At 53.2% G+C, this 18,570-nt stretch overlaps 1 protein-coding gene across 16 annotated transcripts in view; it reads left to right on the top strand.

The window, feature by feature from the left end:
- STS (steroid sulfatase) overlaps positions 1-18,570 on the top strand; it is a 375,016-nt gene that overhangs the window by 77,633 nt on the left and 278,813 nt on the right. The window contains exon 10 of one of the 16 annotated variants that reach the window (XM_037512742.2): positions 7,097-7,331. The exons of the other annotated variants lie outside the window; for them this stretch is intronic. Within the exon in view, the coding sequence (XP_037368639.1) occupies positions 7,097-7,164 (68 nt within the window). The 3' untranslated portion in view covers positions 7,165-7,331. Of the gene's footprint in view, positions 1-7,096; positions 7,332-18,570 lie in introns of those variants that run through there. 16 annotated transcript variants of the gene reach the window in all.

The raw sequence follows: 18,570 nt of genomic DNA, 5'->3' as shown, positions 1-18,570 counted from the left end.
ATTAATTTCTCATTCACCAAAAATCTCCGCTAGATGACTGATTTTATACCATAGGCTTTTGTGACGACTTCTCCCCCAAGAGAACAATTTCTGATTTTCCTTCTGACAACTTTGAAATAAACCAGACACCCTGGGGAATAACCTCTCCTCTAGAGACTCCCAATCTCCCCTGGATTCTCACTGGTGTATTCAGAAAGTTTGATTTTTAGCAATAAAAAGTAAAAATGCAAACGGAGCTAGGTCTCGGGATAAAAATACTGCAACCGCAAGGCAAAATGCGATTTTATTTATTTTTGCAGCTAATACAGGCTTAAAATAGCTTTAACTGATGTTTGAAGATAATAGGGCCCTGGCCTACTTAAAGCCATCCCAGACGATTTGTAGTGTACATTCAGGAGATCATGTTCTTGGGGATTTGTCCGTGATAATTCAACTTTAGCTGTAGAATTAAAGCCTTTAAATGGGCAAAACAATTTGGACGTGTTTGTGCCAACCCTTCAATCAGATTGATTGGTTAATTATTCCCTCTTGGAGCTGTTTTTGCATTTGGGGGATAAGAGGCTTGAAACAGTTTTCCTGAGATTATCAGTCTGAATTAATAGACGGATTCCAACACCAGCAATGAGTGGCCTGATTCATATTTATTTTACTCTTATGCCGGGCTTTGTACCAAAGCACTTGACGCTGTAGAGATTGTTGGTGTGTGAACCTATTTTGCCGCTTCCAAGAGTAAACTTTCTTGTGCAGATGTGATGTGGTTTATTTGTGTCAGTGTTCACATAGGCTGGAGTGTGTGGCTTCTGGAGGACCGAGCGTGAGCGGTTACTCGCCTGGGTTGACCTTCTGTCTGAAGTCAGATTCTTGGATTGGGGGCAGTTGGTTGGAAATCTTTGCTTTTCTATTCTTTGATGCTGGAGCCAATTATACGTCTGTGCCAATTATACCAGCTCACCTGCATGAGCTGGGTGTCTGCAAAAGATCATCTCAATGCCAACCACAAAATAGCAAAGCATTTCTCTCCTTTTAAAGTTGAAGTAGGGGGCCTCCCCGGTGGTGCAGCGGTTGAGCGCTGGGTTGCGAAGCTGCCCGCGGCCTCTGCAGCGACAGTTCAATCCCCGGCTGCTCCCCGGCCACCAGAGGAGGGTCCCGCATGGCGCGCAGACCTCTCCTGCCGCCCGCTGCTCCCCTCAGCAGTGTTCTTCGTCCTTCTGCCTGCTCTGCTCCCCGCTCTGGCTCTGGTGAATTCTCTCACCCTCCCGCGCTTCTGACTGTACCCAGTGCTTGTATAAACAAAACAAACAAGCAAATAAATAAATAAAACATGCCTCTATTTAAAATAAAATAAAACAAAATAAAATAAAGTTGAAGTGGGGGGCGGGGAGGGGAGGGATTGGGGTCAAAATAAGGGGATTGCAATTGTATGGGGAATATAAAAATAAAATTTATAAAAAAAATAAAGCTGAAGTAATATTGCATCTAGCATGGTATAGGGTTCATGTGTGCATGGTCTGAGAATCAGCATGTGTGTCTACCGAAGTTCACCCCTAAAGGTCTATTTCTGTCCTTCTCCCTACTACTGACCATCCAGATTTACCGGCCACCCTCTGCCTTCCCTTCTGGTTACCACTAATTGGTCTTATACTCTGAATTTTTATTTTTGTTTTCTTTAACTCATTTATTTTTTTTCTCTACTGAGCACACTAGTAAAATCAGACATTGTTTCTCTTTCTCCCTCTGACTTATTTCACTCAGTAGCATCCCCTCCAGGTCCACGCATGTGGTCACAAATGGCAGAAATTCATCCTTTTTTACAGCCAAATAGTATTCCATCCTGACTATAGACTGCATCTTCGCTATCCATTCCTCAGTTGACGGGCATTTAGGTCACTTCCACAGAGTGGCTACTTACAATGATGCTTCATTGTAAACATCATTGGGGGGTGCAGATAACTCTTCGAATCAGTGCTTGTGAATTTGTGCGTGTGAATTTGAGTGTGCTTTTGTACAGCGTCATTTGGAGGGCTGAGATCGGGGACTGAGGCTGCGGACAGGAGCCTTGAAGATCTCAGGAAGGGAACGAAAATGCTTGAATTATGGTAGAGCCCTGGCTTTCAGAGCCCACCTGGAGCAGGTGAGAACAGACCAAGCAAGTTTGTCACTGTGATGTGGAGACCAGCGGTGGTCTGGTCTATTTTATTGCAAAAGAGAAAAATGCTCCTCTTGTGCGAAATTCTGTAAAATGCAGAAATTCTTCTTCGGATTTCAGCAAGTGACACTTTTGTGCTTCCAAGAAGAGAAGTGAAGGATCCATTTGGAATTGCCCTGCTGACATCAACAGCATCATTTTCTCACAATACTCGTGTTTCTCCCTGGATGAAGGAGGATGCATCACCCTTCTGGGGAGACATTCGTCTGTGCCTCCTCCGTGCCCCTCACCCGCTTCCCTCTGCAAGAACGTCTTTGGGAGAGAGAGCCTGGAGAATCCTGTCACCAGGCAAATTTAAATCACATTAGGATTGTAAATGAATTCGAGAGGTAGCAGATGCAATAAGCTGGCTGCTGTCTGCACCCTGACATCTCCACCCCCCATGTATCTCGGAGGAAGGACAGCTGTGCCTCCTTCCTCCTGCTTCCTCGGTGACACTGTATAAAATGAGCCACAATCCAATAAGAGACGGCAGGACAGGGGAGTGGAGCTGCTGTAAATCCCGCGGCTGTCGCTGCTACCGGATGAATCTCAAGGTGATGACTCTCTCCCTGGAACTCTCCTTCAGAGAGATCCCTGCAAAAAGCCCGTTGCAGGCGCTCTTTTCTGAACCAGGCCACCCCCTTGCACCCACCCCAGTGCCCCCAGCCACACAAACAAGCAGGTAGCAGTATTATGGGGTGCACAGAGGCTGCTGAGAAATGCAAGGTCTGTAGGGAGGGCGGGAAACCTGCAGCTGAGCCAGTGGGGTTTCTTGCCAGGACATTGAACTCGGGAATTAACCCCTTGGTGGGAAGAGATGGGGCAGATGGGCCATGGCGAGCCTTTCCTTGGGGTGACATTGGGGCTCCCGATGGCTGGAGGTCATTGAACTCGCTCTACTTTTCACCTGAAGTTGCTGCCGGTGTTCTGAATCCTCTACTGGACGCTACACTCAACACATCCCAGAGAATGAGTGAACCTCCCTTTTCCCCAAAGGGGGGAAAATACGTGCAGCCCTTCTCTTGCCGTCTTAATTGCGTCACTGTCTTCTGATTCACTCAGCCTCCAAATATTGAATTCACCTTTTCTTTCTTTCCCTGGTTGTCATTTCATTTTTATCGAGTTCCGTGGATTTCACTTTCCTGACCTCTCTTGCGCTTGGAGACTTTTATTGATTCCAGAGGCGAATCTCTCGGTTTAGGATCTTGTCATCTCTGGGCGAGATAATTTCTCATGGACCATCGATGCCACAGGTCCCGGCCACTCTGTTCTGTAGACAAACGCTTCCCCATCGTTGCTGCCTCTCCTCTCTGACCTGACCGTCCTGTCGCCACAGGCCCTTCGCTCCGCCCCACCTGCATTCTGGCCTGACCAGACACCTTGGCGTTTCTCCTCCTTGGCCATGGCCCTAACAGATCCTGTTCCCTGGTGCGACTTTTCTCAAACTCCCTCTCACCCGCTGAAGTCTGTATAAGCTTCCTGTTGCTGCTATTCAACGGCCATCACAAGCTTTTCACCTTAAAACTTCAACATGAAGTATCGCACAGGTGTGCAGGTGTGCAGGTGTGCAGGGCAGAGGTGGGCGGGGAAAGACCAGGCTGTTTCTCCACTCTGGGTCACATCACCTGAGGCTATAGTGAAGGAGATGGTGGGCTTTCTCCACAGCCTCGGTCCTGTCTGCAAATATGACTTAACCTGTTCCTGCGTTTGGGGACGGGGGGTTCTGCAAATACAAACTCTCCATACAGTGACTTCTCCTTAGTGGCTTCCTTTGAGATATTATCCTAAAGCTCTCACTCGTGTACTGTTGACGCGGCACCTTACCTGACACCATCTTTTAACACGGGATCTTTTTTCCAAGTCTGCGTCCGACCACCGATGATAAGTTGCATGAAGTCAGAACACTCACCTTGGCGTTCAGTGAGGAATCCAGCTCAGTGTCTTCCCGCATTTGCCAAACACAGCGAATCCGTCCGGTCACGATCGGGTGAATGCCAATGAAACGTTGGCCCTGTCGAGCCTCGGCGACCTCCTGATGGGGGACACTTAATGCAAAGCGTGGCAGGTGAATCATCCTCAGTGTTACTCATCGAGAGTCGCTGATTGACACCAAAGGGGAAATGCCCCCGCAGGTACCGATCTCACTGTATGAGAGTTAGGAGCAGGTGGGCCCCGTGGCGTTGGCCCCAGCATTGCAGGTGTGACAAGGGGAAATGGTAGATGACATTCTGTGTTCTATTGAGGGTCCGGGTGTTGAGGCACCCTGTGAAATCTCCTAGGCTAACAGGAGTCCACGTGTTGAAAAAGTCTGGACCAGAACACGTCAAGCAGCAACCTTGAGTGCTGATGTAAAGGTCCCGCCACAAAAGATCTCCTCCACTGGGAAGTCCTCTCCTCACGCCCATTGCTGCCGCAGCTGAGACTCGATGAAGTGCTGTGGGCGCCAAAACTTAACAAGACTTCCCTCACCTGAGAAAGACTCTTATGACCGTCAGCTTCCATGTTACCCAAACCAGGTCTTCAGGCCTCCTGGGTCATTGGTGCCATTAATTCCTTTCCTTGTGGCTTAGTATTTGCCAGTGGGTTTGATGCGGTTACTTGTAACTTCACTGATTGGTTTCTGGCTTATTCCTTTGCGGCTGGTCTCGCCAGTGTCTGCGTGGTCAACCGGGTTCTGCTCCTCCTTGTGGGTTCTGTGCCTACTTGAGTATCTCACACTGAACGTCGGCATAGTAGGTGCTGTAAAGCTTGTTAAGTAAAGATGAAGACGTGCGTGCCATGTAATCAAACTCTAAGGAAAACAGAGATAGAGTGAACAGACCCTGCAAAGACTGCAGCTGTGCTAGTTTTAGTAATAACCAAAAAAAGTGAATTGGAAAGAAAAAGCAAATTGAAACACACTCGTAATTCTCTTCTCATAAGAGACCTGGACTAGCTCATAGACACATATATCGCCGGCCACACAAGCAATTTCAAATAAAGGCAGAATGAGAGAAATAGGAGTTAAAACGAAAAACGATTGAATAGCAACAAGGTTCTAAAGGGAAATGGTTTATAATTACCCTGAAATCCACGGAGTCTGCATCAGGGAGCTGTGTGAATATTCAGACGGGAGGCTAAATGTTCATGGCCCAGCTGCCTCCCCTGCTTTCAAGCTTGTTTTGCATGATTTGAGTTGGGGGTTTGTATAGGGAGCCTTTGTTGTCTCAGATGTGAACACCAGGTCTACCTGAGACCTCACCTTCCATGTGGCACCTGGGCTACCTATGACTAAGATACACTGACATCATCTTCTGTGAAGAGAGCCTTGTTGTTCCCACCCAGACTGGGGTCTGCAGCGACTAGTTCCTCTGGATAAAATCTTCGTGGGGAAAGTCTCTACGCCCCTGGATTCCTTTTTAATGGAGCTGCCTGGTATGCCGTCTAGATGCCCCACAACGTTTGCCACCTGCTAACAGGGACATTGTGATTCTTTCGTTGGCATCCCTCTTGGGACATGTCAAGTTCTCAGATAGACAGTTCCATCCGTCCATCCATCCTCTCATCCATCATCCATCCATCCAATCATCCACCCATTCAACCATCATCCATCTATCTATGTATCCATCCATCCATCCATCCATCCATCCATCCATCCAATCATCCACCCATTCAACCATTATCCATCCATCCATCCATCCAGTCATCCATCAACCTACCCATCCATCCATCTGTGCATCTATCCCTCCATCCATCTGTCCATCCAATCATCCACCCATTCAACCATCATCCATCCATCCAATCATTCATCAACCCACCCATCCATCTGTGCATCTATCCATCCATCCATCCGTTCATCCAATCATCCACCCATTCAACCATCATCCATCCATCCATCCATCCATCCAATCATCCACCCACCCACCCATCCATCCATCTCTCTATGTATCCATCCATCCATCCATCCAATCATCTATTCCATGATGAGTGAACAGACCCTGTAAAGACGTCAGCTGTGCTAGTTTTAGTCTGTCTGTCTGTCTATACAGCCAGGCAGCCAGCCAGGCATTCATCCAATCTTCTATCCATCCTGCCAGTCTATCTGTCTGCCAATCTACCTATCTATCGGCCTGTCCATCTGTCTATCCACCCATCTATCCATAGCATCACTAACAAGCACTTATGCTGAGAAGCACTGGCCCCTCCTGCCTTCCCCTGCCCTCCTGCATCTCATTCTTGGGAGATGACTGGGAAGCGAAGATGACGTTCCACTGGAGCCTGTAACTCTCGTGTGTTACTAATTTTCTTAACAACAAAAAAATAGAACATGTGGGGGCCTCCCTGGAGGCGCAGCGCGTTAAGACGCAGCACTATGAAGCTATTTGCAGCCACTGCAGCACAAGTTCAATCCCCGGCCAGGGAGGTGACCCACATGGCGCAGCAGACCTCTCCTGTCTCCCCGCTGCTCCCCTCAGCAGTGGATTTCAGTAGATCTGCCTGTTCTGCTCCCCACTCTGTCTCTGGTGCATCGTCTCACCCCCCACACCTCTGGCCTCTACCCCAGCTCTTCTATGCATAAATAAATAAATCTTTAAAAAAAATAGAACATGTGTGTGTCCAGATTGGTGCGCATCCTCAGTGGGTGTTGACTCTCAGGCAGTCGCTGCTCTGCGCTGCCCAGGAGGGCCGATGTGGAGAACGTGACTCATTGTCTACCGGCGGTGGTTACCGCGAGCATCACGTCTAACCATCTCAGACAGGCGGCCGGTGACTGTACATCGGCACACGCGTTCACACTTGTTTGCTCTAATTGGAATTAAGTGGAGTAAATATGTGTCAAAGAGTTAAACTCAGTAACCTAATTTTAATGAAATGATTGAGCGTCTTTTCATACTAACGAGCCTGCTGTTCCCCCTTCTCCTTTGTCAGGCATCTCCTCGCCACAACGCTTTGTTCACACCCCGGCTTCTGAAATGGCTCAGAAGCCGGGAAGGTAAGATGCAGCATCTGTCTCCGAGAGAGGAAGAACTGACCTATTTAATCGCATCGCAGAAGTCGTTAGGGCCGAGAGGAATCAAATCCCTCAAGCTAATTGGCAGTGCAGAGCCGTCACGGGCGGCGACGATTCCTCGGATGCTGAATAAATATGTCTGAGATGAACAAAAGGGGTAGATTAGAATTTGTTGACCCTGCCCTTCTGCTCTCATATCACTACAGCCACAGACAGCCGGAAGGCAGGTGGGGGGGTTTTGGGAGACCCCACAAAAGACTTACTGATAGGCAAGGCTGAATCACTAGATCATTACAAAATCTCTCATTGACAGTGACCTTGAGACTAGCGTGTGCGATTCCCAAACACGGGGCTCTCTGCTCTGGCTCTTCCAAGGACCGCGTGTGGCTGGTGTCAGTGCGTGGCGTGATGACATTGTCGTCTCTCAAGGGGTTGAAACACGTGCACTTTGCAACCAAAACTGAGCCGTGAGTTCTTTGTTCAAGGGACATGCGACTCCTTCTGAAGTCATCCGTTCCTCTGGCTCACTGGGCGCAGGGGTCTCATGAGGTGTGGGTGGAAAATGACTTTGCTTTAATATTTTCAACAGACTCCACCTACCTACCTACCTGTCTGTCTGTCTTTCCACCCATCCATTGATCCATCATCCGTCCATCCATTCATTATCCATCCATCCATCTAGCCTGTCTATCTATCTATTGATCCATCCATCCATCCATCCATCCATCCATCCTTCCATCCACCCACCCACCATACATCCATCCATCTAGCCTGTCTATCTATCTATCTATCTATCTATCTATCTATCTATCTATCTATTGATAGATCTGTCCATCCATCCATCTATCCATCCATCCATCCACCAACCATCCATCCATCCATCTAGCCTATCTATCCATCCATCCATCCATCCATCCATCCATCCATCCTTCCATCCACCCACCCACCCACCATACATCCATCCATCTAGCCTGTCTATCTATCTATCTATCTATCTATCTATCTATCTATCTATTGATAGATCTGTCCATCCATCCATCCATCCTTCCTTCCATCCACCCACCATCCATCCATCCATCTAGACTATCTATCTATCCATCCATCCATCCATCCATCCATCCACTCACCCACCCACCCACCATACATCCATCCATCTAGCCTGTCTATCTATCTATCTATCTATCTATCTATCTATCTATCTATCTATTGATTGATCTGCCCATCCATCCATCCATCCATCCATCCACCCACCATCCATCCATCCATCTAGCCTATCTATCTATCTATCTATCTATCGATCCATCCATCCATCCATCCATCCATCCATCCAACTATCTAGATCTATCTCCATAAATGCATATATATTTTTTCTATCCAATCACTGATCCCTGTCCACACTGGGTTATTAAAAGAAGCCTGTTTTACATGTTGAGAGTTAGGACCAACATGTAGTTTGGTCTAATTCTCTGATGGGAGAACGGCTCGAGAGGGTGAGTAAAAGAGAAACATGAGAAGTCGTCACTCCCTTCCTCAAAGACGCTGACCAGAGCTTCTTGGTCCACCCCGTCCCTGCTCAACTTTCACTCTTGGCCACATTATCCAGCTGCTCAGGCTTTGCCAACCTTGGAGAGGAATAGGGGAATAGGGGAGCCTTGCTCCCCAAGGCTGGCCCAGAAATAGCTTCGCCGTCCTTGCTTCAGATTCTCGGGGAGTCACGCCAGCTGTGTCGCCCAGGGAACGCGCTTCATCTCTATAAACCTTACCATCTTCACCTGCAAAGTCTGCAGCCTCCACCTCTCTCCACCACTGACAGGAGGAACGGGGTCCCCTCATCTGCTGCTGCTGCTGCTGCTGCTGGCTCTTGCACAGCACCCTGCTGCCCACTGGGCGCCCCCCTCCGTCCTTACCGCAGCCCGAGCTGCACCTCTCAGTCCCGTTTGTCTCCTGACAGTTCCGGTCTGAGGTCCAGAGCTTGACGTGCAAGCTGCACCCCAGAACGTGTCCTATTTGCAAGGTCGTCTCGTGTCGCTGATGTCCCAGGGCAGTGGGAATCCTGCCGATGCACGTGGTGCTGATTGGGTAACGCGAAGGCTTCCGAGGGCATCCCTGTGTGTGTAAGGACTGGACAGGGAACAAAGCAGGTGTGCACACGCCCGAGGGACACGGGAGGGTGACGTGATGGAAAAGCTTCACCTGTGCAGAAAGATCCACCTACCTCATGCTTGCACGCCACGGCAGTTCTGCTCGTGGCCGGGAACAGAACGCAATTTCTGCTCGTAGAACTGCATTTTCTCGCGCAGGGGGACCCATGGGTGTGCCGTAGTGGAGCCTGGAGTTAGGCCTCAAAGGGGCAATCTTAGGGATTAGTGAAAAGGAACGTGAGTGCTGGAGGACACCGAGAGAAAAATCTGTGTATTCAGCTCACGCCTGGCTTCTGCTCGGCTCCCGGCTTCTCTCTCCACCCAACGCACCGACACCGGCTCCCTGGCTGGCCTTGGAGCACATTTTCTCATTGCATTGCTTCATTATTTTGCACACCTGGAAGTCCCGGGTCCCACCGCAAGCCAAAGATGACGGTCACGGTGGACAGCGCCACGCGTCAAATTCGATCCTAGTCACCTTCCCAGCGATGGCAGCAGATAATGTTGTTTTTCAGCACATTCTGTTGCAATATGATGCACGGCCCGTGCAAAAGAAGCCGTGTGAGGGACTTGATAAACTCTCCACGCTGTGGTCACGGCAGCAGTGGGGCCAGAGGGCATGGCTCATTCTGGAATGTGCTCTCTGCTTCTCATTCTGCTGAGACCAGCCTGGGCGCTTGTGGTGTCAGATGCTGCAGTGGCCAGTGTCCCGCGCGCCCTCTCTGACCCCCAGCCTGGACGTGCCTGGGATGGGACGGGGCCTCGGGTCATCCTGAGCCTGCTGTGCTTCCCCGCTGCAGGCAGGACACGCTGTGGCCATAGCGTCCACTGGCGTTGCTTGGCTGCCCTAAGCCAGATCGTGTGGCCTAGATCCAGGCTCGTTCATCCTTCAGGTTGAATCTTTGTTTTGAGATGCTGGTGGCTTCCATTATTGTTAGTATTTTGGCACTAGGGTCTCCCCACCCCTTCAGATGTGGCCTGTGGGCCCAGCCACCACCCGGTCACCCAAGTCCACCCCCATGGTCCACTGAGCTTCCTTCCTCCTGTTCTCAAACTTCGAGCCTCTCCTCTTCCCAGGCGCTTCCATTCCGTGGTCACTTTTACAGGGTTACAGCCTAAGCTTGTCTTGTTCTGCCCCTTGGCAGATGTTCCACGTGAAAGTGACACCATCCAGTATTGATCTTTGTCCTTCTGGCTCCGGTGGCATGTCTGGAGGCCAGGGAGGACGTGTTCAAGTTAGAGTGAAAAGGAAATAGCACTGATTCCCCAGCTGTGGGGTCTGGGCTGCTCTGCGAGTGGGGACAGGAGCGAAAGCCACGGGCAGGCTGGTTAGACCAGACCCACGGGCGCCAGCGTCACGAAGGGCAGCTCTGAGCTGGCCGTTTGGATCCTGCGTGCCGTGACCGTGGGGGATTTCCCGGCAGGACCACTGTGCTGCCCTGGTCCTCTGACATCCCGGCTGTGTCCAGAGCATCCTTGCCGCGCAAGCTCTGTGACCACCAGACAGTTGGTATTGATGCGGCAGGTGCACCCTTGGGAACACCTTGACATGGGCGGGACGGGCACCTCCCACACTCTTCTGGCCTCTTCCTCTGAGGCCATTCCGTGAGACCCCAACCCTCTGCACCCAGCTCTGCTGCCCTCTCAGCTCGGAAGAAGGAAGAAATTGAGGAAAAGCCGTCCTGGCGACTTCAGAGCCGCTGTAACTCACCCGCGAGGCTCTGCGGTCTGCTCCGCGTTGCTCGTAGCGGTTTTAATCCTCACCCTCGCGCTGAAAATTGCCAGCCTGACTTTTATGATGTGGCCCAGCCTAGCAGGGACTCCAGCACACTGCTAAGAATAGCCAGGATTGGCTTTCAACGTGAAATGAGGTCGCAGAGAAAAGCAGTCTCAGGCGGGCTGACTTGTTCTTGCCTGTGAGGTGGGAAAATGGGGCTGCCTGGCTGGGGGGTCTGCGGGCTGAGGGTCTCCTCCCGTCCCTGCAGAGCCCTGCAGAGATGGGGAAAGCTGGTTGGATTCTGCAGCGAGCTGCTCCATCCCCTCTCCCTGTGCTCCCGCTGCCTCCGATTCGGGGGAACCCCGGTCTCTCCATCAGTTGTCAAAGAAAGTAATTCGTTCAGAAGAAGAGGTGTTTGTGTCTCTGCACCCCCTTTTTAACTCAGGCAAAGTGGAGCCCACGTTTTGTAGCTTCTGGGAGAGTGGAATGGTAGAGAGAGGGGCAGAAGGGAAATGGATGTCTGGGTGTTGCGAATCCACCTCAAGCGTTGGTCTGTTTCCGTGGTGGAACCCCAGAAGCCTTTCCAAGATGCGGTGGGGAGGCGTTGGCATTGAGGAAAATCACCTTGAGCGTCACGGGGAGGGTGTTGACGGAACCTCGGAAGAGAGAAATCACTGGCTTTCGCTACGAGTTCTGTCTTGGGCTAATAAGACATGAGGAGGTAATAAGAAAAGAAAAAACAAGAGCTGGAGAAGACTAGGACATCGGCTGGAAAAATAAATCAGGGAATTCAGGGAATTCATTTCTGTATAGTGCGTATTTCTCGTAGGGAATTTCTTTGCACTTAATCCCGTGACGATCTCGGCAGGCCCCGAGTCGATGGAATCTATGAGAGATCCTCAGTCGAGGTCTGAGTTCTCACCCAGGTGGAATTCATCTTCTCCGCTGAAAACACAGAGCCCGTTTTTTCCCAGGCCGTCCCAGAGTCCGCAACCCATCAACACCCTTTGCGAGCACAGCCAACTCGCGGGCCTCCGTTTGGGAATTTGTCTGCTGACATCCACCCCAAGGTGTGCGGCAGGAGTTCGAAAATAAGTGCCGTTCTCCAAGGAGCTTCAACTGTGCAAATCTGACAAACGGCATCAATGCAGGTGGTGGTATGAGGGGGCGGATGTTTGTTACGACGGAGGAGGCATGTGTATTACGTGCAGGATGCCCGGCGTGGATGCGGAGGGAGGGGGCCGTGGCCATCGGGGGCGACCTGGGGCCAGAGGCAGAGGCCACTGCGATGGGGTCGGCAGCCAAGGAATGTGGGCAACTTGTGGAAGGTGCACAAGGCAAGGAAACACGGCCCTGGTTCTCCATCCGCTTCGGGAGGTCCCTGCTCTCTGCACCTGGAAGGAGACGCCATCAGCTTCCTCCGCGAACACCGATTTCAGCCGCAGGACCCACGTAGATCGGCTTCAGCCACACATTGGGCATGTCGCGTGCCAGCAGCAGGAGACCGTCTCCGACTCTGGTCTCTTCCCCCACTTCTCCCCGGTGTCCCCGCTCAGCACGGTCAGAGGCCTCGGTATCTCCAACCCCCATGCAGCGCCCTTGGCCTGGGCTCAGAGGACACGGCTCAGATGCTCTCATTCCCTCCCTGGGGCAAAGCCCTCAGCTCCTGGATCCTAAGGAAGACCCGCTGCTGGATCTTCATCCCAGGGACGCACAACAGCTCTGAGCTTTGTTCTTTCTCCAGAAGTGCAGACGCCAGAAAGTCACGAGCCTTCGGGATGACGGGCAGGAGACGCTCCTACGAAGCGCTCTGTCTCGGTTCTGTTCCCCGTCAGCGGGCCAGGCTCTGCTTCCCTTCCTGCCCCCCGAGAAACAGTGTCCGCAGAACCATAAGAGACAGGAGCGAGCCGGTCAGCGTGTCCTTTCTGGCCTTTCCTCTTCCACACCATCAGCAACGGTGACATTTTCCCAGTGCGACACGGACCCACCGGGGAGTGTGGACCCTTTAAGCAAGTTCACCGTCCCCCAACCAGCTGCTGCGTTTGTTTTATTCTTGGATGGCAAAATCCCCTGAGGTTCCTGCGTCCACCATAGTCTCCCTGCGCTCCTGCCAAACTAGAAAAGTCCAGCTGTGTTCCCAGTGTAATGCAAAGGGGTCAGCATTGGCGCCTTTCACTTCAGCCCCTCGAGGCCCAGAAAGGCAGCATTCCTGTTTGGCAGGCCCAGAGGGAAAGTTGAGCCCTGCTCCTGTGAGTGCTATAGGGCAGCCCCGATATTGAGCGGGTGGCCTGGCTGCGGGTCCTCCCCCGCACGCTTACAAGGGACTTATGAATACTCCACTGCAGGACACACAGAAGGTTCATAAAAGGTTTATTGACAAGGGAAAGGGAAATAAGGAAAATGTGCAACTCAGGGAGAAAATAGGGAAATAAAGTCTATAATGCGTCCTACCCGATCCGCCGACCTGGAAACCCAAAGGCCCTCTCCGAGCTGGCCGGACGCTGCGAGCTGGCGGGGAGCCAACATGGGGGACCCCTCCAAAGCCCACGTGTCTGGCTTTATACCCACCTGGCTGCTGAACCCCACCCTCAGGTCCCAGCCCCCTTCCCTTGGGTGGGGATGGGATGTGGAGTCCCCAGTGTCTTTGGCTTTGGCCTGGGGTGGGGGTGGCGTCCACAAAGCCTGTATGGGATCAGCTTTAGGACAGCCTTTCCCCTAACATGAGGATGAATAAATGCGCACGTTCCTCTTCCCTGCCTTTGGGAGCTTATCCACGAGGGCCACAGAGCTGGGGACACGTGCCTGCCGCCGGGTTTTCGGTTGTTGCGTGTTCTCTTCCGTGGGAGGATTTAAAGCCCCCACACCTGACCTCCCAGGGGAGTGTCCCAGGTGTTACTTGATTAGACGATGCCTTGACGCCCCTCAGAGGGAAAGGGAGGAAGAGTCTGTCATTGCAGAAGCTGCTGGGGCTCTTGGCGGTGTCTGCACAGGTGGGCGCCTTGGAGACGGCCAGGTGTGTCCAGGTGCGCTCACAGGCGGCGTGAGAGTGCACATGGCTAAGGTCGCAGTGGACACACCGAGCACTTGCGAGCCAGCGAGTGTCCATCGTCCATCAGCCGATGGACACATGAAATGGTCCATTATAGGGAATCCCGGCAGAAAGTAAAGTCTCGCGACGGTGTCTTCCTCCTTGCAGAGCGAAGGTCGGTGACTAGGACGGAAGCAGGGAGAATCCAAAGCTGTTTCCAACCAGGCTGACTCCATGAGGAACGAGACGCCTCGGGACATGCTCTGGCATCCCAGGGACTCCGGTGTGGGGCGGCCTGGACGGGACAGCTGGGGGGACCCACATGGAAGCAGCGAGTGTGGCCTCTGGGGAGCTCCTGAGTTTATGCAAAACTCCATCTGAGCAGCGTGCGTAGGTTTTTCTGGCCATGGTCCTCGCTTGATCCTGGTGCCGACACCTCTCTGCAGTTCTGCAAGAAGCTCTGCCGTCTGGGAAGCAGGTGGAGGAGCGCTCGGCCGTCACCCCTTCTGTTCATCCCAAGCCAGTGCGTCCCGACTCGGGAAGAAACACGTTCCGGTTCCCGCCTTAGCTTCCCGCGTAGCAGCCGCAAAATAGCAGCTTCCCTTGGAAACGCTCTGGGCATCCTCGACCCGCGTCAGCCTTGGCCGCGTCCGCGTCCGTTCGACTCCAAGATCATAGCGATTGACTGTCCTGCCGCGCCCGAGATGACAGCTGCCGGCGCAGGTGGAGCAGAGACAAAGTCTGCTCCCCGCGTGGTGACTGAGGGGCTCTTTATACCAGGTCCTCGCTGTGCCTTCGCCTTGCCCGACTCCCAGCCTGTGCTCTGGAGTGACCCGCTGACCCTTGCGTGCCCGCTGCCCAGCTGCTGACGTCTGGGCGCCTGGGTGTGGCGGGCGGGCAGGGGCTCCGTGTGTGGCCACGTGCTTCCCGGGCCTTTAGCTCAGTAGATGCCGTCACGTAGATGCAGCATCTTCCTGGAGACGGTCGGAACCACCGGAGAGGCCAGGAGGGGCCGGGCAGGGCTGGGAGCCAAGGAGCCAAATCCAACGCAAGTCAAGACAAAAAGGCGGCCACTAAGAGGCTCCCCACGAGCCTCTTAGCGATTCTTCCCTGTGCGTCCCAGGACATCGGAGGCTCCTGACCTGCAGGTCGGGGCCCTCTGCTCATCGCGCGCTGGGGGCTGACACGTGGCGCTGTCCGCAGACCATTCAGTGTCACACTTGGGGCTGCACCTGCAGCAGGCGGATGGCCCCGGAGATTCTGGAAGCCTCGCACCCCAAGACAGAGCAACAGCGGCCCCCGAGGCCAGCGGGACCCGGGTGAGTGCAGGGGCCGCCGAGCCGGTTCCGGCTGAACGGACAGTTGGTCGACACTGTCCTCAGAGGTCAGCGCCTCTGCTCGCGCTGCAGCTGCTCCGTGAGCATCGCTCTCTGGCTTCTGACATTTCTCTTTGCTGTTCTTTCCGCCGCCCGTGGCTCCTCCTCGAGGGGGCTGCGGAAAAGGAATAACGGTCACGGCGCGGCGGACAGCTCTCATCCCCGGTTTCCAGACACGTCGCCAGAGAAGGCCCAGACGGGCAGGCCCCAGAGGGGTGAGTCGCCGTCAGAATGCTTTGGGGTTTGGTGCAGAAGTCAGGGCCGACCAGCTCGCCCCCGAGGCTGTTTTCTGTTCTCCGGCATTTGGTGCCTGAACGCGTCTCGCCCTTGGCTACGTCCAATTTGTCTTCATTTTCCAGTTTACTCTGTTAATTAGAAAAGGTTGTAAGATTAATAACTCGTCACTGCTAATGCGTCCGGCGGAGGGCGGGGACTCGATGGCGGGCTTTGTCCTCTGCAGGGACTTAAGTGATGGGTCCGTGGGCATCGCCCCGGGAGCCTGATGAGGAGGTCTGCCCACGCGGGCCGCGCCGACAATGGCCTTTTAATGATGTGCAAAATCACCCAGACATCAAGGAGGCAATTATATTCCGCGTGCGTCACCGTCGGGCAGCTCTGGAGGGGTAAGGTGCTGCGGAGAGCGTGCACATTCTGGGGGTGCAGAGCTCTGGGATGAGGACTGTTGTTACCGTCCTGGCTACTCTACGCGGAACGAGAAAACTTGGTGCCTGTGTGGGGTTTGGCCATGGCCAGAGCATCATCTCACGCACGTGTGCACACGGATTTGCAGCCAGGTCATGCCTTGGCTGCCCCACAGCAGTTCAAAGACACTGGATTTTGATCATGTTTTCGTTGTTTCTGCTGACGCTGGGTCCGGAGCTGAGCCCCAGCAGCTTAGCCGTGGCCGCGAAGCCCCCAGGAATGGCAAGCCGGGGAGAGAGCGCGCCTCCAAGGAGCAGCTGGTGGGGTCGCGTGTTGATAAGGTCTTTTGTCCACATCCAAAGCAAAATGGACACATCCAAGTGTTGTCCCTAATCCCGAAAGGTACTTCTTGGTCCAAACGCGGCCCATGGAAAGACATTCGCCTCCTCGTGAGACAGGCACCTGCTATGTTGACCTACTAATACAAGATCGAGTGCTAGATCAGGCCAGAGATGGACACAGACCAGTCTGTCGACTTGAGTGAGCTTCACAGCTTTGTCCACGTAATTAAGCTATAAATTATGAATCACCCGAGCCCTGGCTTCTCTCTTTAATCGCGCCCCAAGACCTCACCCCAAAGGCGCGCCTGGTGATGATGAGTCACGGGCTCGCTGTGTGCCTGCGGCGAGTGTTTGTCCAGCACAAAGCGGGGTGAAGGGTCAGGAATCTTGGGAAGCAGTTGACCAGATGCTTTTCTGGATGCGGGTGATGCAAACCCGTAGCATATGGACCCGCCTTGATCAACCGGAGGTGCTCTGCAGAGCTGGCCAGAGCTGCTGGACGCCAGACCACCCTCAGGCCACCAAACCCTTGAGCCTGCGTCCCCTCCAGCTTCGTTATTTCCTTTTTGAAGAATTGTCACCTGTGCTGCAGTGCACGCTGTAGGTGTCTGCTGCTTCTCTGCAGCCGGTGAGCTGCTGGGTGCATGTGCCACAGAGCCTGAAGTCCTGCATCATCTCAACTACGGGTAATCCCCGGAGCAGGCCCCGGAGGCAATGCCCGCCCTGCTTTCCTTCCGGGAAAATTGTTTTAACGCCCATGTTCTCTGCCCAGGCAGAGAAAGTATCATAGACTGTGAGGCTTGAACAGCTGACATTTACTTCTTAGAGGTTGGGGGCTGCGTGGAGATCAGGGTATCAGTGGGGTTGGCTGCTGGTGAAGTGTCTTCTGTGTTGTCTTCTTGCTGTATCTTCACGTGGTAGAGAGAGAGACAGAGAAGGAGATTGAGAGAGAGGGAGGGAGGAAGAGAGGGGGTGGGGAGCTCTCTCTCTCTGCTTCCAAGGACACTGATTCCATCTTGAGGGAGCTCAGCCCTCATAGCTCCACCCTCATAGCTCCACCCTCAGAGCTCCACCCTCAGAGCTCCACCCTCATAGCTCCACCCTCCTAGCTCTACCCTCATAGCTCCACCCTCATAGCTCCACCCTCAGAGCTCCACCCTCCTAGCTCTACCCTCATAGCTCCACCCTCATAGCTCTACCCTCATAGCCCCACCCTCATAGCTCTACCCTCATACCTCCACCCTCATAGCTCTACCCTCATAGCTCCACCCTCATAGCTCCACCCTCCTAGCTCTACCCTCATAGCTCTACCCTCATACCTCCACCCTCATAGCTCCACCCTCATAGCTCCACCCTCATAGCTCTACCCTCATAGCTCTACCCTCATAGCTCCACCCTCAGAGCTCCACCCTCAGAGCTCTACCCTCATAGCTCCACCCTCATAGCTCTAACCTCATAGCTCCACCCTCATAGCTCTACCCTCATAGCTCCACCCTCATAGCTCTACCCTCATAGCTCCACCCTCATAGCTCTACCCTCATAGCTCCACCCTCCTAGCTCTACCCTCATAGCTCCACCCTCATAGCTCTACCCTCATAGCTCCACCCTCCTAGCTCTACCCTCATAGCTCTACCCTCATACCTCCACCCTCATAGCTCCACCCTCAGAGCTCTACCCTCATAGCTCCACCCTCCTAGCTCTAACCTCATAGCTCCACCCTCATAGCTCTACCCTCATAGCTCCACCCTCATAGCTCTACCCTCATAGCTCCACCCTCATAGCTCTACCCTTCATAGCTCCACCCTCATAGCTCCACCCTCATAGCTCTACCCTCATAGCTCCACCCTCATAGCTCCACCCTCATAGCTCCACCCTCATAGCTCTACCCTCATAGCTCCACCCTCCTAGCTCTACCCTCATAGCTCCACCCTCATAGCTCTACCCTCATAGCTCCACCCTCATAGCTCCACCCTCAGAGCTCCACCCTCCTAGCTCTACCCTCATAGCTCCACCCTCCTAGCTCTACCCTCATAGCTCCACCCTCATAGCTCCACCCTCCTAGCTCTACCCTCATAGCTCTACCCTCATACCTCCACCCTCATAGCTCCACCCTCATAGCTCCACCCTCATAGCTCCACCCTCCTAGC

The sequence above is a fragment of the Talpa occidentalis genome, unplaced genomic scaffold (genome assembly GCF_014898055.3).
Source record: "Talpa occidentalis isolate TD23 unplaced genomic scaffold, MPIMG_talOcc4v2.1 talOcc4.15, whole genome shotgun sequence".
Taxonomy (NCBI): domain Eukaryota; kingdom Metazoa; phylum Chordata; class Mammalia; order Eulipotyphla; family Talpidae; genus Talpa; species Talpa occidentalis.
This window is presented reverse-complemented; position numbering and strand designations above follow the sequence as displayed.